This window comes from Gossypium hirsutum, chromosome D13 (genome assembly GCF_007990345.1).
Source record: "Gossypium hirsutum isolate 1008001.06 chromosome D13, Gossypium_hirsutum_v2.1, whole genome shotgun sequence".
Taxonomy (NCBI): Eukaryota; Viridiplantae; Streptophyta; class Magnoliopsida; order Malvales; family Malvaceae; genus Gossypium; species Gossypium hirsutum.
The window spans coordinates 14,108,925-14,136,409 of NC_053449.1; the positions used below are offsets into that span (position 1 = coordinate 14,108,925).

Here is a 27,485-nt window from a genome sequence, read left to right on the forward strand (position 1 = left end):
GAAGGTTTTCCAGTCAACGAAGAAAAAAGGAGAAGAGGAAAAAGATTCGGCACACAAAGTAAAGAATAGGGAAAAGAGAAGGGGAAAATTGGCAACAAGAGAAGAAGAAACCAAAAATAAAGAAAAAAAGAAAAGATGAGGGAGGAGAGTGTGTTCGGCTAAAAAGAAATTAGGTAAAAACAACCTGAGAGGTACCCCAAAACTAACAAAAAGCGGAACCTAGAAGCAGAGAAACAAAGACGCGAAACCGACCGAAACCACACTAGCAGAGGAAAAACAAATTCAACAAAGCCGATTATCTCAGTGCCATAGACCAAATTCGGCACAAGCATACTCCATACGGCACATAACTCCTCCTCTTCCACAAACTCCTTGATTTTCTCCTAAAATCCCTCCTCGATTTTCTCCACCTAATCCTCCTCAACTCCCTCCATAACCAGTTCAAACTCCCATAAGCAGTATTCTAATCCAACTCCACCACCTACCCAACTCAAGCAGCAAAATAAATACTCCACTGCGTAATCTAGGACTTGAACCTCAAACCTCACAGTTACACAACGTGTCACCTTGCCACTAAACCACAGGCCCTTTTTGTGTCATAAAACCAACACTAATATTTATAAGACCAACATGCCTATGTCCAGGTTTATTTAAGAGAAAAATTAAAAATTCTGCAAAAGCCAAGACTTGAACCCAGGCTTCTCGAACACTCTCATACACACCCAAATCACTTAGCCATTAAAGCAAACAAACAATTTGTCAAAACATGTAAAAGAATTAAAGGCTTAAATATTGGGGCGCTACATACTCATTTAGTGCAATAGTTCACAATTAATAATGTGCACACACACACACAAACACATACACACACAAACTTTAATGCACAATTCATTCACACACACAAAATTAAATGCACAATTCACACACACTTATCACGTCAAGTACATAGTTTATAGCTATGGCTTCTCCATTTTATATTATATAACTATATGTACGTGATTAAAATTCATGCATTTGGCACCCAAAATTTTGCACAAAATGCATGCCCAACAACTCATACAAGATTTCAAGGGTTTGCACTGGGAAAAGTCAATGCTTGCATACCAAAAAAGAGGGTCTGCTTTATGCTAAAACACAACGTACAAGTGCACTCTCCTATGGCTCACCATAGCTCACCGAATTAGAGAGCATTCTACTTGGCTTTATCTCAGTTTTTTGAGGCTCCTCCAACGTTTTCAGCTTCGTACAAAAATATATAGATTACTAAGCATTCAAAAATATAAAACTAATTCTCTTTGTGTTCCTACAACAACTCACCTTACTCACTAGCTCATCCCTTGTTTTTTACCGTTTACCTAGCCACCATTTTACTCTACTTAATTCTTATACCAAATCCTAATTTAATTCATGAATTTGTTTAAAGATTTCACGAAATCTAATTTACAAATCTCTTAATCCTATCAACACCTATTGAAAATTATTTCCATATCAACATTTAACTCTTTAATACTTCCTCCATTTTTATGCAACTTGAAGCTTTAAAACCATGGATCTTTAATTTTCTTGTTTAGATCTATGAAAATCAGAATTAAAAGCAATAAATAAGCTTGATACATAATAAAATGATAGATTTACCTTTATTTTGAAAACCTCCATGAATTTGCACCAATTGAGCAAAAACGAGCTATGTTTAAATGAAATATTGGAGAAAAAAGAGTGATTTTCTTACAAAGTGGAAGAAGTAGAGGGTGTTTGGATGCCAAGAAAATCTAAATAATGTAGAAATTTTGAGAGAAAAACTTCCAATCTAGATCCAACAGAATTCTAAAATGAAAAAAGCATGGAGGGAAAGTTGGGATGGTGGGTGGCCATTTTCTAGCCAACTCAAACTTTAAAATTGGGTTATTTACCCTCTAAGTCCTCTCCTGTTTTTCCTTGTTCTAATAGTTCCCTTTTTAATTACTAGTTTTTAATTTATTCATTTAGCTTTTAGTTTAACAACTATTTCCATTTAGTCCTTGCTAACCTATACGATTAATCCAATTGTTTTATTCTTATCATTATTATTTATTTAATTATTTTATCCTATTTTAATTTTTATGATATTAAACCCAATTTTTCTCTCGAGCCCACAATCTAATACCCAATTCTACTAACCCAGTTTCTGAGATGTGATAGAATGAGGTTAAAATATGTTACTTTTCGCACTTATCAATGTCAAGGTGTTTTTGATAACTTTTCAAAATTCCCGTAAAAAATCTTGTACTTTTCAGTACGGATGGGGATTTGACATGATGGAATCCTAGATCAATTTTGGATTTTTTTAACTAAAGAACTCGACACCTGTAACTGGAAACTTTAATCTAAAGCTTGCAGGTTGATCATCTTCTACTATGATTAAGATTAACAGTCTCTCAAAATCGTCTCATATGTGATTCTCTCGTAGCCATTCCATTACAGTCAAAAGTTATACAACTCAACTTATAAGTTAAGTATTTTTGGTATTCATTGAATCAGTGTTATGATAGTTGTCATCAATTTTATAGTCAATATTATGTTGTTATTGTACTTATCAACTGTTGAATGTAAATTTCTAAGTGTGTATGTGAGTTAATGTTATGCTATTATTATTTTTGCAATTATTGAATTCGTCATATGCATGGCATAAGAAAGTTATGTTATTATGTATGGTTCATATTGTAGTAAGTTGGTGTTAATTTTGTTAAATTCTTGGTGATTAAGAATTGTTGAAATCATTAGAATTGTAATGTTATTATTGTTGGAATAATTTTTTGAATATGTTCTAAGTACGGTATGAAGAAGTTATGTTATTGTGTACAATTCCTGTTATATTAAGTTTATGATAATTTGTTTGTATTTTTTTATTTTTAAGAATTGTTGAAATTGATAGACGTTTATTTTTTGTAATATTCAAATTGCAATATTGGCAGCCTCAAGATGGCAGATCGACTCTTGGTGCAAATCCATTTGAATGGAGATATCTATTCGACTAATGATATATCCGTATTCCAATTGGACATGACCTTTTACATGACATTTAAGAGTGATGCTTCATTGCAAAACATGAAAATGAAGATCTTGAGGAAAATAAAAGTTGAAAGCACTAAGGGAATATCCAACATGAAGTATAGATTTCTAAGGTCTTGCGAAAAGAGGTGTATATACATTTGATAGATCTCAATAATAATGAAGATATGACTATTTTGATTTGGAGTTGTCAGTGGAGATCAGAGATATGCCTGATATTGTGTATGATATTTCGAATTACATAAGCACAATGACTATCTTGATGTATATATATCATCTTGGTATTCCATCACTGACTTCGAGTTCAAGTCTTTTTTCAGACTACTATACATTGGATTTAGATGTCAGAGAATCTATCAATGCAAAATATTCCTAGTATCTATCTTGGTTACTATAATCAGGGGTACATGATGCTGAAGAACCTGAAAATGCTAAATATACATGGTGCCTGTCTCTAGTACTGTACTTAGGAGTACACGATGTCGAATATTTGTAAGTTGCATAATAGGATGACAGCTATGTCATAGTTTAGACTATCTCTATGGTCAGACTATATCATCTAGGATGCCTAACTATTATGATAAGGCATAATCTTTGAGAAATATATTCTAGGAGAAGCTCTAATCGAACTCATTCGACAACTTCTTGAATACAAAATGTCCTAATGATGATGTTGGTGAGTTCAATAAAGCTAAAGTTGAGGTTTAAGCATAAGAATTAGTACATGTTGAAGTTGTCGTTGTTAATGATCCAAAGTTGCAAGACGGACCAATAGTTCTTTCTTAGAGGAGTCATAATAGTCATACATATGAGTCCTTAAGTTGTTATCAAACGTTGGGTGTTTGCACTCATGAGTATGAAATTTGCAAATATGCCCATGAATCAATAGATTTGAATTTTGGTAGGCGTGTTTCTTTCATTGTCTAGTTTGGACATTTTTAAGGGTTGACACTGTAAAACCACTATCCAAATAGGTTGCACATTTGTATACTAGATGGTACAAGAATTTTTTGGTGGTTGTTTCTTAGGATGGGGTTAGGAAAGTTGTTCTACCTGTATTCACTATAGTGGAACAAGATATGAAGGAGGCCTTGGCATTCTTTCTATAATAGTTGTAACTATATGTAACTTGCGACATTAAGGATAAAGAACTACGACAACAACTTGTAAATGTAAGTATAAAGTAATAGTTTCATAAATTACAATATGTTGACTGCAATATGCTTTTGTTATGGGAATGTAAATGCATAATGTTGAGTAGGGTATGGGTTTCTTGGCTCTAGATTCCACTAAAAGGTGAACCTTATCAAGGAAGTAGAGACCAAAGCGCAAGCCTTTATTAAAAGCATCTGGCAAGAGTAGTAGATGCAATAATACGATGAAGGTTGACGCTATGGGTATATGATAACAAACCTTATGAAGTTTATAAACAAGGTTATGAGATATATATATATGTAGTTTAACCATTATGGCAATAGTTGAAGCAAGATACTACAAGTTTAACGAACTTTGGGTCATTATCAGGTTAAAAATTTCTAACCTAATGGGAAGTGGACACTTTCGGTAAGGATGTAATGAAGAACTTGTTACCAACACACATGTTAATAATGACCATTGCGTCTCAACTTGCTCCTATGAGCATCTCACATTCGAGTTGTGGAGCTAAACCCCAATATAGAAAGTACCGCCTAGTTTTTGTAAAGTCGATCTTCAAGAAGGGTGATATGGCTGTAGGCATTTTCAAGCATAAAGATACCCATTTTCACACATTTATACAACATCCTATAAGGTGCATCTTGATGTTATGACCCATATTGTTGAAATGTATACACTTTATCATATTGTAAAGGTATATGATCACTTATTTGTACCGCTTTCAAATCAAGAATAAATTCCTACAAACCAAATTCCTATAAAGCTTTTCCAAATTTGCTACACTAAATGCTACAAAAATTTCAACCTTAATAAACTCAAACATGTACAGGGATGGATGAAAAAGAGAAAAGCCATTGAAAAAGGTGCTGCCAATGTTGCAGTGAAGGCCATGGTAGGTATAGATGTCTATTTTGCTCCTAAATGCAATAAAAATATGGGGTGAGAGTTGGGATTCCATATTATACTCCCTACATGATCTGAACTCTAATTTCATTCAATATTAAATAATTTATACGTCCATTTAATTCATTTTTATTAGGAAGCCTTTAATACGTAGTTGCAATGTTCATAAGCCCAATATATGTTATTCGTTTCGAGTTTGATATATTGAATTCATTAATTTAATTCAATTATAGTAGATTTCTTCCAATTATATGTTGTATATCGTTTATATGCTTCGGTTTAGAGAATTCCATATAAATAATTTATATGTTTATGAAATCAAATTATATGTTGTACATCAATTATATATTCCATTTTGTAATTGGAAAGTCATTTTCTTATATTAGATAACATTCATTTAAATGTTTAATCAATCCAAATTGATTGTTTTCTAAATGAGGTATCAACCCAAAATAAAAATAAATTAGTAATACCTTTTTTTTACAAAATTAAACAAAAATTTATCATACATCAATTTTTACAAAAAAAAAATTCTTACACCATAAAACCTTGCAACCTAAATGTAGGCCCAAATCATCTGCATCTCTTTGAGTGTGTTTCGCATATAGGTAGATGTCGATCGCGTGGTGGATTCTACATACGTAGGACATTGAGAGATCTTCATTTGACCCCTAAACTAACGTCTGACTCAAAGTGTGTGGGCTGCAAAGAAACAATTGAAAAGTTTGATGTCTACACCATATCAAAACTCGTCGATGCAAATTAAGGAATTAGCCACGAAGCACTATCTCCAACTAGTATGATGTTTTTTGTTGGCTAAAATAATACACAATATCTAGATGCAAATGAGCGATGACCTGAAATGGTTCAAGGTTATCAATGAAGGGTCAGTAGGCTTATAACAGCCCGTTTTCAGTGAACTCAGAAAAGTGGTTTCGGGACCACAAAATCGAGTCCGAAAATAAAATTATTTTAATGTTATTTTATGGTCTGCATTATGATAAGAATGTCGTATGAAAATTTTGTTTAGAAAATTTTATCGATTACATGCTTAATTGATAAAATGACCAAATTGCATGAAATGCAAAAGTTGAGTTCTAATAGCTATAAGTATCACATAGCTATGGAATTCAAAATTTGAGGTCCTTATTTGGAAAATAGACCATTAAGAGAAGTTAGTAGATAAGGATGATGATTCATCCATTGAAATTTAATTAAAGAAAATGATGAAATTGAAAAGTAAAATAATAAAAGATGATAAAAATCTAATATCATCTTATTTCATCATCTTTCCCAAATAAAATCTATGGAAACCCTAGCTACGAAGATTGGGTTTTGAGCACACTTATTTGGCTCAATTAGGTAAGTATTCAAGTCGCGTTTTTAGTAATTTTTATATTTCCGAGATTGTAATAGCATAATTAAACTATTTTGGGGATTAATTTGCGAAGTTATCAAAGTTCTAGGATTTCGCCATGGATGAATATAATTGAATTATGAAGTTTTATGGTAGAAAATGAAATGTTGTTGATAGATAAGCAACTTTTTTTAAAAGAATTTTGATGAAAATGTGATTTAGGGACTAAATTATAAAAATGTAAAATTCATGGAAAATTTTTTATTTTTGTGAAATACATGGGCTGGTATTGATACATGTAAAATTTGGCTAGGCTTGGAATATGAATAAATTGCATGAATTTCATTTTTCGAGCCTAAGGACGAAATCGTCATTAATTAAAAGTATAGGGACAAAACGATAATTCTACCTAAGATGTGACTTGGGTTGAATTGAATGTAAATTGTATTAAATTGGTTTTAAATTTACTCGTATAGATCCAGATAGATAAAAAAACAGAGTTAGATCGTGGAAAAGAAAAAGTATTGCATTAGTAGTTTACAAGCCACGAACAATTGTCGAGGTAAGTTCGTGTAACTTAATTGTGTATATTTATATGCTTATATTGAGTGTTGAATATGTAAATTGTGTAAATGTCATATATGTGTATATAATTGATCTCATAACTAAAAATCCTGGATAAATAAATATGTCATGTTTGGATAATGAGATTCGATGGATACAGGGTTCTATTTCCCGAAATGGTAGTGGTCCTACATATGTTGCGGATTTACCATAGCTCGAAAGAGTGTCCTATTACAATCCCTCTCAAGCTTTCCGTTATAGTGTTCTTGCGAGCTTCCCGTTAATAGCTCTTCGGAGTATCTCGATCGATCGTGACCCTACATGTGTTGTGGGCACACCGCAGCTCTTATGAGTGTCTCGTTATATGGCTCTTTATGAGCTTTCCAATTATAGGCTCTTTGTGACCTTCTCGTTAATGTTCACTTGAATTTCCCGTTATATGGCTATCCGGTGCTACCCGTTAATTGCTCTTCAGAGCTACCCGTTCATTACTCTTCGGAGCTACCCGTTATAGGCTCTTTGTGAGCTTTCTGTTATATTGCCCAGATAAGCTTCCCATTACAATGCTCAATGAGCTTCCCGTTATAATGCTTGAGAGAGAGCTTTCTGCTTAAGTGCTCATAAAAGCACTCCCGGATATGAATTGACGGATTTATAGTATTGTACACTTTAAGCATACTACCCAAGTATCCATCGAGATTTCAAATGATTCAACGGGTGAAATTCTGACATAAGAATATGTGAAATCAAAATGAAACTATTATATGTATATGCATGAAATACGTGGAAACTTGATACTTGATGAGCTCATCCTCGTTCTTGTTATTCACATGAAATACATGACTAACATGTTTGTTGAGGTTATATGTGTTAGGCTAATTGCCAAATTGCTTTGGATGTATCATACATGTTTACTATATGTGTAAATGAATGGTAAGATAATTTCTTGTTATATGAACTTACTAAGCATTAAGTGCTTACTGAGTTTTATTTCCTCTATTTTATAGTAATCGGAAGGCCATTGATTTGGAAGCTTGGCGAAGATCTCTCACACTATCCACCGACCCATTTCAGTATAATTATGAAACTAATTTTGGTTATAATGGCATGTATAGGTTAACTTGGCCATTGATGGCATTTTAAATATTTTGGTTGTAACTAGCCATTGGTATAGCTTGTGTTTGGTATATATTTTGAAATGTGTATATATATATGACCTTAACATGTTTGATGTGTGAAATTGAAATGTTTTAATGTTGGTAAGCTTATGGATGAATCGATGGAGATAGCATAATTGATAAAGTATACATATATGTAAATTTGATCAATTAGGTAAGATTGAGGATAGGAATACATGTGATGAAATATCATGCATAAGACTTGGTTTTGTCTTGTTTTAAATGTCTTGAATTGGTTGGTAAATGTGTTTAAGTGTTTATGTAGGTTGAAGGTGAAATTGGGTGAGGAATAAGGCTTAAAAATGGCCTTATTTTGTGCCACGGGCAGAGACACGGGTGTGTGTCTCAGGTGTGTGTGACACATGGCCTAGCACATAGGTGTATGTTCTAGCCATGTGCCCCCTGCATCTTAAAAATTAAAAATAGAATGCTCAAGAATTTTCGCACGGCCTGGCACACGGGTGTGTGGCTTAGCTGTGTGATCCCTGTACTTAAATGTATTGCAAGTCAGAGAGTTACACGGGCTGGGGAAAATACCGTGTGCCCTACTTTAAATACCACACGGCCTAAGACATGGGTGTGTCACTAGGCCATGTGAGCCACACGGCCTGACCACACGTGGGTATATCTCCTGCACTTAAGAAAATTTTTAAAGCTTTGCGAAAAATTCTCTGAGTTACTGATTTAGTCCCGACTTGTTTCTAATGTATGTTTTGGGCCTCGAGGGCTCATATAAGGGACAATACAATTAATTTATAACTAATTTCTGATATGAATGTTAAGCAATATAAAATATCTGAGTTTGATCTAAAAACTCCAGTAATGCTCTTAAACCCTGTTTCTATGACGGATACGGGATAGGGGTGTTACATTTATTTGTATTAGAGCTACAGTTTAGCCGATTCTTAGAGTAACGTACCAAGTACGAGTGTAGCTATCCATGTCATTATATAGCCCCTATGATAGTGTGATATCTCCTAACCATTTTAAACATGTTTTTCATATAGTAATGTTGTCCAATAGAGCTGAATCTGAGGAAGCTGAGAGTAATGCTCAAGCTTCAGTTCAAAAAGCTACTTTCAGCAGTAGAAGGCTCGTATCTGAGGGCTGAGGTGACGAGGCTAAAGAAGCCTTCTTTCAAATGATGAATGAACGGTTCACTAAATACTTGAGAATAAATCCTGCTGTACAATAACCTGCCCCTCCCATTTCTCAACCGGTTCCTGATATACCACAAGGTACTGAACTTGTTACAACTGGTACGCCTCCAGTAGATAAAATTCAAAAATATGGGGCAGAAGAATTTAGCACCACTGCTAAAGATGATCCGAAAAGGGTTGAATTTTGGTTAGAAAATACCATCAGGGTTCTGGCTGAATTATCTTGCACACATGCCGAGTGTTTGAAATGTGATGTATCTTTACTAAAAGATTCGACTTATCAGTGGTGGAATACTCTGGTTTCTATTGTACCAAGGGAAAGTGTTACATGGGAATTTTTCCAAACAGAATTCAAAAAGAAATATATAAGCTAGAGATTTCTTGATCAGAAAAGGAAAGAATTTTTAGAACTCAAACAGGGGAATATGACTGTATCTGAGTACGAGCGGGAATTTATCAGACTAAGCAAATATGCTTGAGAATGTATCCTGACTGAAGTTTCCATGTGTAAATATTTCGAAGAAGGATTAAATGAAGACATCAAGTTGTTAGATGGGATTCTGAAATTAAAAAAATTCGTTGTACTAGTTGATCAAACACATAAAGCTAAAGAACTTAGTAAAGAAAAGAGGCAAGTAGAGATGGAAGCCCAGACTTCGAGTAAAAGATTTGTGGGAAAGTCATAACTATCGGCTTCAAAGAAATCAAAGAAATATCATGATCATTCTATCACATCTTTGAGGTATTCTAGAAGAGATCGAAGTGCTCAACGCTTTAATCTGATATCTCCGGTCCCATCAGTAACAAGTGCAGGAAGTGTCAGAAACCCCAAACCCAAATGCAAATATTGTAATAAATTTCATTTTGGTGAATGTCGTATGAGAAGTGGGGCATGTTTTAGATGTGGTTCTTTTGATCATTATCTCAGAAACTGCACGGAAAAGCCTGAGAAAGATACTATACAAACTTGAAAATAGAGCAACTCTGCTATCAAAGGTAGACCACCCTGTAACCCTCGTAACATGAGTGATAACTGAGGTACAAGAAAAGATTCAACTGCCAAATCTGAAGCACGAGCACCAGCAAGAACATATGATATTCGTGCAAGAGAGGATGTCTCTACACCAGACGTCATTACTGGTACTTTTTCTCTTTTTGATACTGATATCACTGCTTTGATTGACCTTGATTCAACACACTCATACATTTGCACAAATTTAGCATTTATTAAAAATCTATCTATTAAATCCACTGAATTCGCAGTTAAAGTCTCGAACCCCTTGGGCCAGTATGTAATGATGGATAAAATTTGTAAGAATTGTCCGTTAGTGATATGGGGTTACTGTTTTCCTACTGGTTTAATGTTATTCCTAGTTGATGAATTTGATGTAATTCTAGGTATGGGTTGGTTAACTTAACATGATGCAGTGGTAAATTGTAAATAGAAGCATATTGTGTTGAAATGTCAGAATGGTAAAATGCTCGGTATTAAATCTGATAACTCGGATGATTTGTCTAATGTGATATCAGCCATGTCAGCACTAAAATATGTCAGAAAATGTTATGATGCTTATGTGTTGGACACTAAAGTATCTGAGTCAAAGATGAAGCCAGTGCCAGTAGTATATGAATACTCTGATGTATTTCTAGAGGAATTACCTGGATTACCGCCAGCTAGAGAGGTAGAATGGTGAAATTGATCTTGTTCCAGGGACAACTCCTATTTCTATAGCACCTTACAGAATGGCCCCCACAGAGTTAAAAGAATTGAAAGCACAGTTGCAAGAATTGACTGATAGAGGTTTCGCTTGACCTAGTTCATCACCGTGAGGTGCACCAATTATATTTGTTAGAAAGAAAGATGGATCATTGAGACTATATATTGATTACCGTCAGCTCAACAAAGTCACAATAAAGAACAAGTATCCTTTGCCTCGTATTAATGACCTGTTTGATTAGTTGAAAGGTGTCACTGTATTTTAAAAAATTAATCTCCATTTTGGCTACTATCAATTATGAGTAAAAGACTCAGATATACCAAACACAGTCTTCGGAACCAGGTATGGGCACTATGAATTTCTTGTGGTGCCGTTTGGCTTGACAAATGTATCTGCGGTATTTATTGATCTGATGAATAGAATTTTTAGACCGTATTTAGATATATTTGTTCTGGTATTTATTGATGATATCCTAGTATATTCCCGAGATGAAAATGAACATGCTGATCATTTGAGAATTTTGTTGCAAACTCTGTGTGAGAAATATTTGTATGCCAAATTCAGTAAATGTGAATTCTGACTTAGGAAAGTTGGTTTTCTGGAACATATAGTGTCAGTTGAAGGTATTAGAGTTGATCTGAGTAAAACATCAACTATTGTTAACTGGAAACCTCTGGAAAATATGTTTGAAGTCAGAAGTTTTCTAGGATTAGTTGGTTATTATCGGAGATTTGTGCAAGGGTTTTCGATGACAGCTTCTCCGATGACACGGTTATTGCAAAAAGATGTGAAATTTGAATGGTCTGATAAATGCCAACAAAGCTTTGATTGATTGAAAGCTCTGTTGACCGAAGCGCCAGTTTTGGTTCAACTTGAATCGGGTAAGGAATTTTTTAATTACAATGAGGCATCATTAAATGGCTTAGGCTGTGTTTTGATGCAATAAGGTAAAGTAATAGACTATGCTTCTAGACAGCTTAAGCCACATGAAACGAATTACCCGATACCTGATCTAAAATTAGCAACTATTGTGTTTGCACTAAAAATTTGGCGGCATTACTTGTTCGGTGAAAAGTACCACATATTCACTGGTCACAAAAGTTTAAAGTATTTGATGAAACAAAAAGATTTAAATCTGAGACAATGAAGGTGGCTTGAATTATTGAAAGATTATGATCTGGTTATTCATTATCATTTGGGAAAAACAAATGTGGTTGCTGATGCTCTGAGTAGAAAACCTCTATTTGCCTTGTGAGCAATGAATACTCGATTGTCATTGTCTAATGATGGTTCAATTATAGCTGAGTTAAAAGCTAATCTGACATTTCTTCAACAGATTTGTGAAGCTTAGAAAAGTGATAACGAGTTGCAAGCTAAACAGGTACTGTATGAATTAGTTTCGGGTTCAGAATTTTATATTGGACCTAATAACTGTCTGTTATTCAGAGGCAGAGTATGTATACTGAAAAATTCGAAACTTATATAGAAGATTTTGTACGAAGCTCACAGTGGTACTATATCCGTACATCTGGGAATTAATAAAATGTTTAATGACTTGAAAAAGATGTACTGGTGGCCAGGAATGAAATGCGACATTTCTAAATTCATATCTAAATGTTTGATATGTCAGCAAGTTAAAGCTGAACATCAGGTACCTTCAGGTTTCCTACAGCCAGTGACGATACCGAAATGGAAATGGGAAAAAGTTACTATGGACTTTGTGTCGGGATTGCCCCTATCTTTGAAAAAGAAAGATTTCATTTTGTAATTATCGAACTGTTTGACAAATTCTGCAAATTTTATTACGGTACATATGGATTTCTCCTTGGATAGATTAGCGGAGTTGTATATTTTTGAAATTGTCAGATTACATGGAGTGCCAGTCTCCATTATTTCTTATAGAGATCTGCGGTTTACATCTCGATTCTGGGAAAAGCTACAAGAAGCTCTGGGTACACGTTTATATTTTAGTATTGCATTCCAACCTCATACTGATGGCCAGTCTGAACGTGTGATACAGATTTCGGAAGATATGCTTCGGTGATGTGTTTTGGAATTCGAAGGTAATTGGGAGAAATACTTACCTTTAGTTGAATTGGCATATAATAATAGCTCTGTATGGTTGTAAATGTAGAACTCGATTGTATTGGACTGAGCTTAATGAAAAAAAGATACGTGAAGTTGATCTGATCCGAGAAATCGAAGAGAAAGTGAAAGTAATCCGCGACAGTCTGAAAGCAGCTTCTAATCGTTAGAAATCCCATGAGCATCTTAAAAGAAAAGAAATAGAATTTCAAGTTGGTGATAAGGTATTTCTGAAAGTTTCACCTTGGAAGAAATTACTTCGATTTGGCTGTAAAGGCAAATTAAGTCCACAATTTATCGGGCCGTATGAAGTTACTGAAAGAATCGGACCTGTTGCTTACCTATTGGCTTTACCACCAGAATTAGAAAAGATTCACAATGTCTTTCACATGTCTATGTTATGACGATATCGGTCAAATCCTTCACATGTTATCTCTCCAACAGAAGTCGAGATTCAGCCTGACTTGACCTACAGTGAAGAACTGATTAGAATTCTGGCACGAGAGACAAAAGAGTTAAGAAATAAAAAGGTAGCTCTAGTGAAAGTTCTCTGGCAATGACACGGAATAGAAGAAGCTACTTGGGAACCAGAGGAAACTATGAGAAAGAAATATCCAAACCTCTTTGCTGGTAAAATTTTCGAGGACGAAAACTCTTTATGAGGGGAGAGTTGAAACAGCCCGTTTTTAGTGCAATCGGAACAGTGGTTTCAGAACCACAAATTCGAGTCCGGAAAGAAAATTATTTTAATATTATTTTATGGTATGCATTATGATAGGAATGTCGTATGAAAATTTTGTTAAGAAAATTTCACTGGTTACATGTTTAATTGATAAAATGACCAAATTGCATAAAATGTAAAAGTTGAGTTCCAGTAGCTACAAGTATCAAATAGCTATGGAATTCAAAATTTGAGGTCCTTATATGGAAAATAAACCATTAACAGAAGTTAGTAGATAAGGACGATGATGATTCATCCATAGAAATTTAATTAAAGAAATGGATGAAATTGGAAAGTAAAATAATAAAAGATGATAAAAATCTAATATAATCTTATTTCATCATCTTCCCAAATAAAATCTATGGAAACCCTAGCTATGGAGATTGGATTTTGAGCAAACTTATTTGGCTTAATTAGGTAAGTATTCAAGTCTCGTTTTTAGTAATTTTTATATTTCCGAGATTGTAATAGCATAATTAAGCTATTTGGGGGAATAATTTGCAAAGTTATCAAAGTTTTAGGATTTCTCCATGGATGAATATAGTTCAATTATGAAGTTTTATGGTAGAAAATGAAAGGTTGTTGATAGATAAACAGATTTTGTTAAGGGAACTTTGATAAAAATGTGATTTAGGGACTAAATTGTAAAAATGTAAAATTCATGGAAAAATTTTAATTTTTGTGAAATACATGGGCTGGTATTGATACATGTAAACTTCAGTTGGGCTTGGAATAAGGATTAAATTGTATGAATTTCATTTTCTGAGCTTAGGAATGAAATCGTCATTAATTAAAAGTATAGGGGCAAAACGATAATTCTACCTAAGATGTGATTTGGAAGGAATTGACTATAAATTGTATTAAATTGATGTTAAATTTACTCGTATAGATCTGGATATATCAAAAACGGAGTTAGATCGTGGAAAAGAAAAAGTATCGGATTAGTAGTTTACATGTCACGAATAATTGTCGAGGTAAGTTCGTGTAACTTAATTGTGTATATTTATATGCTTATATTGAGTGTTGAATATGTAAATTGTGTAAATTTCATATATGTGTATGTAATTAATCTCATAACTGAAAATCCTAAATAAATAAATAAGTCCCATTTGGATAATAAGATTCGATGGATACAGGGTTCTATTTCCCGAAATGGTAGTGGTTCTGCATATGTTGCGGACATACTATAGCTCGAAAGAGCGTCCTATTACAATCCCTTTCAAGCTTCCCTTTAATAGCTCTTCAGAGCATCCCGATCGGTCGTGACCATACATGTGTTGTGGGCACACCGCAGCTCTTATAAGCCTCCTGTTATATGGCTCTTTGTGAGCTTCCCATTAATACTCGCTTGAACTTCCCATTATATGGCTTTCCGGTGCTACCCGTTAATTGCTCTTCAAAGCTACTCGTTATAGGCTTTTTGTGAGCTTCCTGTTATATTGCTCGAATACATTTCCCGTTATAAGGCTCAATGAACTTCCCGTTATAGTGCTTAAGAGAGAGTTTTCAGTTTAAGTGCTCATAAAAGCACTCCCGGATATGAATTGATAGATATATAGTATTGTACACTTCAGGTGTACTACCCAAGTATCCATCGGGACTTCAAATGATTCAACGGGTGAAATTCTAACATAAGAACATGTGAAATCAAAATGAAACTATTATCTGTATATACATGACATACGTGGAAACTCGATACTTGATGAGCTCATCCTCGTTCTTGTTATTCACATGAAATACATGACTAACATGTTTGTTGAGGTTATATGTGTTAGGCTAATTGCCAAATTGCTTTGGATATATTATACATGTTTATTGTATAAGTAAATGAATGGTGAGATAATTCCCTATTATACAAACTTGCTAAGCATTAAGTGTTTACTAAGTTGTATTTCCTCTGTTTTATAATACTCGGAAGCTCGTTGGTTTAGAAGCTTGGCAGAGATCACTCACACTATCCATCGGCCGATTTCAGTACAATTATGAAACTAATTTTGTTTATAATGGCATGTATAGGTTAACTTGGCCATTGATGGCATTTTAAATATTTTGGTTGTAACTAGCCATTGGTATGGCTTGTGTTTTGTATATATTTTGAAATGTGTATATATATATGGCTTTAACATGTTTGATGTGTGAAATTGAAATGGTTTAATGATGGTAAGCTTATGGATGAATAGGTGGAGATAGCATAATTGATAAAGTATGCATATATGTAAATTTGATCAATTAGGTAAGATTGAGTATAGGAATACATGTGATGAGATATCATGCATAAGACATGGTTTTGGCTTGGTTTAAATGTCTTGAATTGGTTTGTGAATGTGTTTAAGTGTTTGTGTAGGTGGAAGGTAAAATTGGATAAGGAATAAGGCTTGGAAATGGTCTTATTTTGTCCACACAGGTATAGAAAAGGGCATGTGTCTCAGTCGTGTATGACACACAGCCTAGCACATGGGCGTGTGTTCTGGCCGTGTGTCCCCTGCATCTTAAAAATTCAAAACAGAATGCTTAGGAATTTTCACACAGCTTGGCACATGGGCGTGTGGCTTGACCGTGTGACCCCTGCACTTAAATGTATTGCAAGTCAAAGAGTTACACGGGCTGGGGACACAGTCGTGTGCCCTACTTCAAATACCATACGACCTAAGACACGGGTGTGTCACCACACGGCCTGGCCACACGGATGTGTGTCCCTTGCACTTAGGAAAACTTTTAAAGTTTCATGAAAAATTCTCTTAGTTACCGATTTAGTCCCGACTTGTTTCTAATGTATGTTTTGGGCCTTGAGGGCTCATATAAGGGACAATATAATTAATTTATAATTAATTTCTGATATGAATGTTAAGTAATATGAAATATCTGAGTTTAATCTGAAAACTCTGGTAATGCTCCTAAACCCTGTTCCAGTGACAGATACGAGATAAGGGTGTTACAAGGTTCATTGAGAATAGTTGTACTTCTACGAGCTCAACTTCATTGCTATCGGCTATGAAGACTATTACTAATGGTTGGGTTAGGCTAGTGGGTTGTGGGAAAAGCTTTTTATCATATTTTATATGTTTTTACGTTCAAGCTATCTGATACTAAATTCGATGGCTATTCAATATCGATGCCCTTGAAATAAATAGATATATGTCATTGGGATAAAAGAATAGTAATCTACTAGACCTTAAAACCAAAGCATGTAATGTGGAGCGGTGTCAACCTAAAAGTCATCGATTGGTTGTCTAAGGTTGACAAATTTGTGAATCCTGTGCCACTATTTGATCTACTATCGACATTTATGAGCCTAGGTTTTTCCACCGAATCCCTCATGTCACCATCCTAAACTTTCCCCATGTTTTTTTACTCTCTCGAGATAAGTTGACACATGCCAAATTATCACAACACTTGATCATTGTGTTGTTATTCAACAATGTGGAAACATATAATTGTCATGCAACTCCTTCTAATATATGAGTCTCATCGACTACAACCCTTGGGAGCATAGACTGTGTGACACCACACACCCGACCAAATTGTTGAATCCGAATATGTGACATCACATTACATTGCCAAAGCAACTCATATTAACTTGACATAATTTCAAAATTTTAAATTCATAATCATCATTCAAAATAATAAACTCATTCATCATAATCAATTACATACATTCATAGTACATAAGAATCTATTTCATGTAATTACGAGGTTGTGATAAATTAATTTCAGAGTTAGAATTAAATACAAACTAAAATATAATATTTCAAGTTTATGTCTCGAGACAGGGGTCTCCATGTCTTGAGATAGGTCAAAAATTATTTTGGAAGTTTTAGTTTTGAAGTTAACATATCTCAAGACATTGCATGTCATGTCTCGAGCCAAAGTTCTTCATGCCTCGACAACAACCTCTCTTGTTTTCTTATTTTTGCTTCAATGTTTAAATGTTTCGCAACAAGAGGTTCTTATCTCAATTCCTAGAGTAGGGCAAAATCTATTTAGCTTCGATGTACTTTTGACTCGAGACAAAGGGCACTTCTCTCGATACCTCAAAACAATTGTCTTGAGACTATATAGACATGTCTTGAGACTTCAGACTCTTGAATGAAAAATTTTAGTAAAATTTGTTCTAATAATATTGATACATATTTTATGTCTCAAAACTCAATGACCAAATGGTCAAAAATTTTCACTTTTAAGTGTTGAAAGCCTTAAACAAATAAACCTAAACATACCTAAAACTTACTATAAAATATATTCATCCAATTAGACTATCTAAACATGCTCAAACATTACCAAATTATAACCTTCAATAAAACATTACTAAATCAACCAATTTGCACATTCAAACTCACATAATCAAACATAATTAACTAGTAATCAAAAAACAACCAATATAACATTATAGGTCACTTACCAAAAGTGTCAAAATTAACTTAGGCAATAAGCCTACTAACCTAGGTACATGTCATATGACTTCAAAACATATATATACATACAAAATGGGATTGAAATGGTTTTTGAGCTAAGCCTGAGAGTTGGATTCCTAGCCACAAAACTTTTATAACTTTTATTCAAAATCTACACATGGAAAAAAAATTCATACTATGAGCAATATATATACTTAGTGGTGCTAACATAATTCGAATTCAATTATAAACATAAAAAATTCTAATTAACATAATTAATAAGATAACTCAAGTTAACCAACTAAAAATTTCACATTTATCCTCAAAGATATGTATATAGCATAGATTATTTATCAATTCATCTTATTCACATCAATGCTTTATTCAATTTCACAATATAATTTTCGATGTGCCCTCAAGGTATTAGCATCTAGTTTAACATATCAAATAATGTAATATTTCAACATTTTTATCTCATTTCGGTTACACATGTATACAATAAGAAGTATTACATTGTTAATCCCTACTAACCAAATCAGATACAAGATTTGATACCCGGATCAATCCTCCATCACACCAAATACACATTGAAGTGCTAACTGGGCATAAATGCACCGATCCCACCAATCACACAAGAATACACTTGTACCTTAGGTTATTGAAGCCGATGATACATTCTCGACCCCTAGGGTGTTAGAGAACTATCACAATATATACGCACATAGCACTGAATCTCCCCCATATCAAAATAGACCCTATGGCATGTCAACTATACCCATGACTATCCGATAACATTAATAGGGCAATATCTTATTATTAAGTATCGATATCATCAAGCAAACATATATAAATACAATAAATCCAATAAATGATCACAATTCACATATTCAAGTATATATGTACCTTTCAAGCATAATTTTATAAGTAGTTTACCATCTCCGAATATTTAACAAATCAATATAACCATATAGTATTATCTTATGAACTCAAATTATGAGAGTACAAACTAGCATATTTATTCGTCAATGACTTTAGCTTTCCTTTTTCTTTTCGACATCTCGACATTGTATTTAGCTTAAGTAATGGCGTTAGGCAAGAAGGAAGAAAACTAAAGAATTTCTTTCTTTTATCCTTAATGGTTCGGGTAATAAAATGGAGAAGTTGTAAACTTTGTTTTCACTTTCTCCCTCCCACTATTGCATGTTAACATAAAATAATAATTTTCACTAAATCTAATTCATAAATTATCAAAGGTCGTGATCTTTTAATGGTGAGTTTAATGGGAATGAATCATTTGGATCATTGTCAACCACTAACACTAATTTTATTATAGGTTATTCATTAATAAGGCCTTGGTTTAATCACTTAATAAGGACCTACTCTATTCTCTAATTATTTCTATCTATTTTGCTCACTTTATAAATAGTCCTTGTACTATAATACATAATCGATCTAAATTAATTTCACTTAATAATTTGACTCTACAACTCTGTAATCGACACATATTTATTCTATTTAAAGTATTTAATAATTTTCTTCGTTAAATTCGATTCAAAATTGAATTTTCCAACACCATTAAGAATCGAGACGTTACAGAATAAATATTCTTAGTCCAATATAGTGTCCACCAGAATTACAAATACATATTAACAATTAGAAAAATAAAAATAATGATAACAATCAATTCAATAAATAGTAAAATAAATTAATAATTAACCTTTGAAGCTTAATATTTATCAATGTCAATTCAGATTTGTGAAAGCTCCTAATAATAAGTTGTATGATCCAAATTAACCCTAAATATAAAAATATATTACATTTTTATTAGTCATATTATAAAAACTCATAACCTAAAATGCGTATTAAATGCTAAAGGCCTAGTACATGAATGCCAAGGTTGTGGACACTCAACTATATGGGTAGACACAAGTGAGGTCATCTAACACAATGTTAGATACATTAAGTGGTAAATATTTTTAGATATATTTTCCATAAACAATCCACTAATGATGTATAGTAGTATGTAAGGTCTAAATATTGATCAACCTCTTTGTCATTCACATTGTCAACTAGATGATGCTTGACAAATGTATTCAACCAGGAGAACTTCATTACCCCCATTTGAAATCATCCTCGCTTTTTGGGTAATAGTCGATTAGCGTTCTCATTTCTAACCGAAGCTCAAATTCAACCACCCTAGTGACAATGGCTCCTTCAATTGGAAGGCCCATGATTAGGATTGCATCTTTTAACGTGATTGTCGCTTCACCACAAGGAAGTAAAAGGTAAGAGTTTTTGGTCTCCACCTTTCCACCAAGGTCGAAAGCAATGACGATCACAATGGAATACAAGGTACTTCAGCGGCCATCAAAAGAACCGCTACATATAGACAATGTCTAAGTCGAATGTGGTCTTCTTCCGGCATTAGATAATTTACATTACTTCAAGTTTGAAGGTTTCATTCCTCAAACTAGTAAGTAACTGAAAGTCTAAAAGCAAAAATTAATATATGTTTTAAATTCAATAAAATAACAATTCAATACTCAAATTAAATGTTAACAACAAATCAATAAATACATTCTTAACTAATAAGTTAATAAAAAAATCATCATATCAACAATTACTAGAGTTATATGATTCACTTACCTCAACATAGCCATAGTAAGGTTTAAAAGATCAAGTTTAAGGTGAAAATAAAGGGTTTCGAGAGATTTTTAACTTAAGAACCCAACATTCATTTATGAAGGAATATTTATAAGCATGGTAAAAATATGTTTTCTGAAAAAGTTGACTCCCATAAGCATCATCATTCATTTATGAAGGTTAAGGTTTAGGTAAATGGTTAAAATTCAATTACAACAAAACTCGACACCTATGGTAATTGAGTTCCCACTAAAGTCTTTGTTAATGTTAGATTTATGGTAAATGGTGAAAATTTATATACATTTAAACTTAATACTCATGGATGTCGAAATTCTACTAAAACATTTATTTGGGCTTAGCTTCCAACAGTAAAAATTAATTATATGCTAATTACAATTAAAATATACAAAGCTCGTCACCAAATACGGTCAACTTAACATCTAAGGCTATTAAGATTATTAATCATTATATAATTATTAATATGATTTCACTAAGATGATGAAATCTTTACCACACTAATTTTACAGCAAAACCGGACAACCTTAAGTGTTTACGTATGAAAAGCAAGTGTAGGATTTATTTATGATAGGACATAATAAAATAATATTAATATATTGAAGTAAAAAAAAAACGACATTTTAAAGCGACCTGAATTTCAAGATACAACATTAATGAAAATTCCTAGAAACTTCAAGGTTGCTTCAAAGCATAAGCTTCTCTTAAGCTGATACGGCTGCATGCCTTTGCTTGCCACTTCCACACAAATATTCAATACGGGATTTAATCACTTGTATTTAGTAGTACTTTTTAAAAACACTTTTAACATGAAAAAGTACTTTTGAAGTAAAATGAATGCTAAACAAATAATTTATAAAGAGAATTTTAACTTTTCAAAAGTATTTTTTTTAAATAAAAAAGTTCAAATTTTTAGCTTTTTCTCCTAACAACACTTTTAATAGTTTAATTATGTTTTCACCCTTCCAACACATGGTACTTTCTCTTCTTTGGTTAATTACTTAAAAAAATATTTAAAATTTATTTTTATATATTAAAATATTAACATCAAATTATAATAAATTATTTTCTATGTTATTATTAAAATATCATAATATTAACTAATTTGAATCTTATTTAAATATTTATTTACTACTTTATAATATCATGTCTAAAATAGATATTTTATTTCTCAAAAGTACTTTTTGACAGTAATACTAAACACTTAAATTTTAAACTAAAAATTACAAAAATACTTCTTAAAATCACTTTTTCAAAATATTTTTTAAAAATACTTCCCAAAAACAATGTTGAACTAGAGTTTAAATTCGGGTTTTTAATTTTTTGAAGAAAATTATCGATTTTTTCAATAAAATGTAACTTTATTTATTTCAAAATCAATAAGAAATTTGAAACAGTTTTTTTTTTGAAAAGAAAATTTCCCTAAGATTCTGTTTTCAGGAGTCACATTATGTAGAAGATTTGAACATTGGAGGCAAATCTCAAGTGAAAAAGACGGTAAGCTACGGGACAAGCAAGCAATGAAACTTGATATGACATCCAATTCTTTTTTACATAGTCCATCAATCCCTACTCCCACTGCCATTAAAGTACAATCCACTAACATTAACTTTTTTTATATATTAATGATTTTTGAATTTGATTAAATTTGAAGTCAAGAAGAGAAGTAAAATTTTTTGAATTTTTTATTCATAAAATTTGAACTTGAGATATTGTTTAACGGGTATCACATTATTTACTTCTTTATAAGATAAACATTTATCTAGATATTCTTTTTATGTGTTTGGGAATCATAGGGTAATTGCAATAAATTATAATTATTAGAATACTAATTAAACTCTCTTATAATTATAAGGAATTGTAAAAAATGTAATTATAACTTATACCTAACTATCTCGTGTAATTTTTCTAATTCTCAACTCCTCTCTTAAGAGGTGGAGCAAATAATGACAATGCTTCAATTAACCTCAATTGAGTGAGATTCATTAATTCAATAGTTGTCTTAACATATCACAAGTGTAATAACAAATAAATGCACTGAAATTTAATTATAAATTTATTGCTGAACACATTTTCTATGGAGGGATAAGTTTTGAATTCGAATTTAACTGTACGTCAAAAATGATATAATATTTTCATTTTCCCTCCCGATAGGGTGTGATTATACACACGAGGCTTGGTGGCTTTGCAGCTTCAAACGTAGATTTCTACGTGACAGGATTTAATGCATGTCACTTTCCCTAGTAAATGCCAAGAAAATGGCATGGTGTAACAGAATTTAACTAGACAGTCGATGAGACAAAGATTTTAAACATTGTCATTTGAATTAACTGGTTTTCTTTTAGACATGTCTCCCAGATTAGATTTTTTCCCCTCAGCTTTGATATTTTACCTTTTGTAACAACCTTGTGTGATTGTAATAAAAGAATATGAAAAGGTAAAGAAAAAAAACAGAAAAAAGAAAGTTTTATGTGCTTTCATTGGGTGCAATTCCACAAGTCAATGAATTATTTGCTCAACTGTCGTACTAATAATTTTATGAAACAATACAGTTAAAATAAGGTTGAGAATTTAGGGTTTTTTTTTTCCAGAAATTCAACCCGATTTGATTCAAGATATAGTAAAATTCAGTCTGAATTGAACTGCCTCCAGATTGCAAATTGCTTGCTGAGCCCTCCCAAGTCCCTACTAGCTCTCCATATTGGTTTAGAGCTTAGGCTAAAGGGCCTGAGCTGAAATTGGACATTTAGGTGGCCCAATTGACATATTTTGCAGGTCCCAAAGTCCCAACTGCTGTTGAAAATTTGGCCTAAATTATGTTAAAAAGGAAACAATCCAAAGCCCAAAATTTGTGCAGGTTAATTAATATTTTCATCTAATGCAATAAACATGGGATTATAAATCCGAAATTCAGTTTTTCATTACTAGTGGAAATTGCAAATTTACAATTTACTCATCATACAAATGAAAGCCAAATAACACTCTTCAGCCAAAGCATCTTACAAGAAATGCAAATACAAAGCCAAAACAAAATGCAATGGTGGCGGGTGGTAAAAGTCCACCTCTGCCCTTACAAATACTTTGTTGAAAAACTGATAAAGGGGCTATTTTCAAAATAAACCCTTCACATTAATATAGTATAATCTACTAGCTAGATATACTAAAAAGTCAAGCTAGTTAATTGGTATATATTGTATTTAATTGATAAGGCTAAGATAATAAAGATGGGTGTTTTCTTCGTTCTTTTCTCTAGCGGAATTGGCCGCCAGTGAAGGTCTGCCCAAAGGACCAGCCAGCTGGGGCAACATTGTTGGAGACCACGGTACGGCCATCACTAGTTGTGACCTTAAATGACAGGCTTTGCCCGTTGAGGTAGTTGTTGCTTTGCCAGTTCTGGCCCCAGTTCCTGGACATGGGTTGCCAACCAGTCCTGGAACCCTTGATGGCCACCGCATGTACGTCACCGGCACCGCCGACGTTGCTGATGAGGACTAGGTTGAAGTAGGAGTGGCCGTTGATTGTGAACCTTATCCCTCCCTTTCTCCTGCATGGTACCCTGCAGTACCAAATAGTCAGTTAATGCCTGTTAAAAACATGCTCACTATTGACCTTTATTATTATTATTATTACTTCAAATGAAGTTACCTTCTGTAAGAAACAGGCACAATTCCAGCTTTGTACTGAGCAATGTGTTGGAAGACAGGCTGAGAAAGGTCAAAGTGTTGCAGGGGAGGGTTGCACCACCCACCAGCATTGTTTGGGAGAGCATTGTTTGGAGGGCAGAAATTGGTAGCAGTGACCACAATGGAACCAGGCAGGCACCACTTGCCATCATTCACACACTTAATCTCATAGCAAGACCCACAGCTAAGCCCATTGTTGAACAGAGCTGTGCTCAAAGCTGCGGTGTTTGTCCCATATCCCTGGCTATACAGGTTCCCATAACCACAAGCACCACCTGCAAAATCAAAACTTAAAGAGTTTAGTCCATTAAGCCAACCATTGTACCCTAAAAGTTGGCTCAATTTGGGGGGGAGGGGCAGGCATACATACCCATTGTGCCTGAAGCATCACTCCCACCATAGAAAGTAGCATGAGCATTAGTCCATCCACCACCATATCCATGAACAGCTGAGACCATTGAAAGTAAACCCAACAAGAAAAACCCAGCAAAAGCCATTTTTGTCTGCACACAAGTAGTGAACTTTGAGAGAAAATGTGAGGCAGTTGAGTGAAGGAAATAGAGAGGGGGGAAGGGGGTTTTATAGAATTTAAGGCCACAGTTAACTTACAACTAAAATTAACTACCACTTTTCAGCTATTGGGGACCAATAATGCAAAACGCCAACCCTTTTTTTAGAAAAGGAAAATAAAAGGGTCCAAAAAGGTAGAATATTATGATACTGAAAAATAATTAATAAAACGCCATCCAAGTTTTTTCAATTGCTTAATCTCGGACATACGTATGTCCTTAATCATACAGTATGTTCATTATATTTTATAGTCATTTATTCAATAATAAATATACATGTTTTTTAACTTTGTTAAATTGACCCAAGAAAAAAATAGTACAATTTCAGCAGAACAACAAAAAAAAAAGAAAGCAACGGCACATGCAATGCAAGGTTAGAAAGTGTGTGTTTCCTATGCTTGAAAATTGAAACCGCGTGGTTTTTGTAGTTTTCTAAATGGGAAATTGCCCTTAAATATAGTGAATAGGTCCCTGTCTATTGAAAGGACTAGCAAAATAGTTTTTTTTTACTTTTACTATTTAAAATGCTTTAATTTCTTATTGTGTTTCCATTTTGCAACAGTGGGTAAAATTTTTTCCCTAATTTTACAGTATGAATGGTTTTTTTATTAGCTGGTCCAAAGCACATGGTTCATTTGTAAAACATCAATTTTCAAAAAGGGACAAAAGAAAAAATAATTGTTTTGTTTTATTTTTCTTAAAAACATGAAATGAGCTTCTTCTTTTTTTGGCACTGGCCACTGTCTGCGGCCGTTAAATAGGACTTAAACTAGGGTGGAAGAATTTAATACCCAAATCTTTCTTTGGCTACACTTATTTAATTCGATTTATTGACTTCCTATTCTCTTTTTTTTTCTTTCAATTTTTAATATTTTTTATATTCGATTTATAGTTAAAAGAAGAGTGTTGTTGTCCCTTCCAATAATAGTGTATCTATGCAAAGCACATATGCAAATAACGAAATTGATGTGCACTTTAATTCTTTTTATTTTATTTTATTTTTATTTCTTAATGTACCATTAAACATTGATTAATTATACTCAAATGAGTAAAATTAGAAGTATTCATGGGTTAGGTCTAGGTCTTGTTTCAAAGAAAATTTAGATTTACACTCAGCTCAATACACTCAAATGGTTTGTTTTATGGTTAAAAAAATAAGAATAAATTGAATTATAAAAATATATAATTGATAATATAAAATTATTTTTATATATTTTTATCATTTTTAAATAGTGAAACGGATTGGATTGGACCAACCCATGGTTGAAAATCTAAACCCAAGCTCTAACTAAATCAAACTGAGCCAATTGGATCGAGCGGACTACTTGACCTATAAACACCTCTAATTGAGACATTACGTGTCTAAGTTCATTTAAACTCATAATTCTGAGACTTCAAATGTCAATTGAACTTGTATTCAAGTCTACTTCTTTTTCTCTTCAAATAACATAGTTTAGCAAATAGTTTGATAATTTATTATACAAAAATACTAATAATCATCTATAGGTAAGATTGATAAATATGTTTTTAACACATTTTTTAATTAATACCAACATAGAATTAATTCATACTATATGATTGTTAAAATAATTGAAGAGATTTAAAAATCCATGTATATAATTGTATATGGTAAATTTCAAATCTAAATACACAAAATTTAAGGTTTCTGCTTTTGTTAACTGTGTCAAGATCTTATTGACATATAATTTTTTTTAATTGAATACAATAAATAAAGTGGAAATGATTGAAGGTAATTTAGAATTTGTGGCAAATAGACATCCTATAAAAAGAGTATGAAATTTAGAATTTCATAGATTTCGTCATTTATTTTTATACACTGATAAAAAATGGAGAAATCATGGAACTGGTAACAGGGGAGAAGCTAGGGAACACGTATGAGCTTTGATCTCGTTTGTCAAATGGTTTGATTTCGTATTTATTATTATTCCCCCTTAAAAAATAATCAATTAATTTAACTTTTTAGTCTTTAACTTAATGGTAAATTTTCATTTTCGCCTTTAATTTTTTTTCAATAGTGAACTCGAGTCCTATTTTTATCATCCTAACTTGATTTGAAATCTTTTTAAATCGAGTCGAGTGAAATGAATTGCAAGTTGAGTTGAATCGATTGAAATTGTTCGAGTTAAATTTAAAAATTAAACATGTCAAATTAAAATCTTATTACAATATAATCAATTTCATGTTAGAGCACATAAATTTGAAACCATATATATTTGAAAACTTTTTCAAAGTAAAATAAGATACTTTAGCATGATAAACTTAAATTGTTAATTA

At 32.8% G+C, this 27,485-nt stretch overlaps 1 protein-coding gene across 1 annotated transcript; it reads right to left on the bottom strand.

The window, feature by feature from the left end:
- Positions 1–23,836: 23,836 nt before the first annotated feature.
- LOC107920574 (expansin-A10) lies at positions 23,837–25,450 on the bottom strand. Its single transcript, XM_016850345.2, has 3 exons — positions 24,992–25,450; positions 24,584–24,896; positions 23,837–24,494 (listed from the first exon to the last, which is right to left on the bottom strand). The coding sequence occupies exons 1-3, from the start codon at positions 25,116–25,118 to the stop codon at positions 24,188–24,190; spliced, it is 747 nt and encodes a 248-aa protein (XP_016705834.2). The 5' UTR covers positions 25,119–25,450; the 3' UTR covers positions 23,837–24,187.
- Between the last annotated feature and the right edge of the window lie 2,035 nt (positions 25,451–27,485).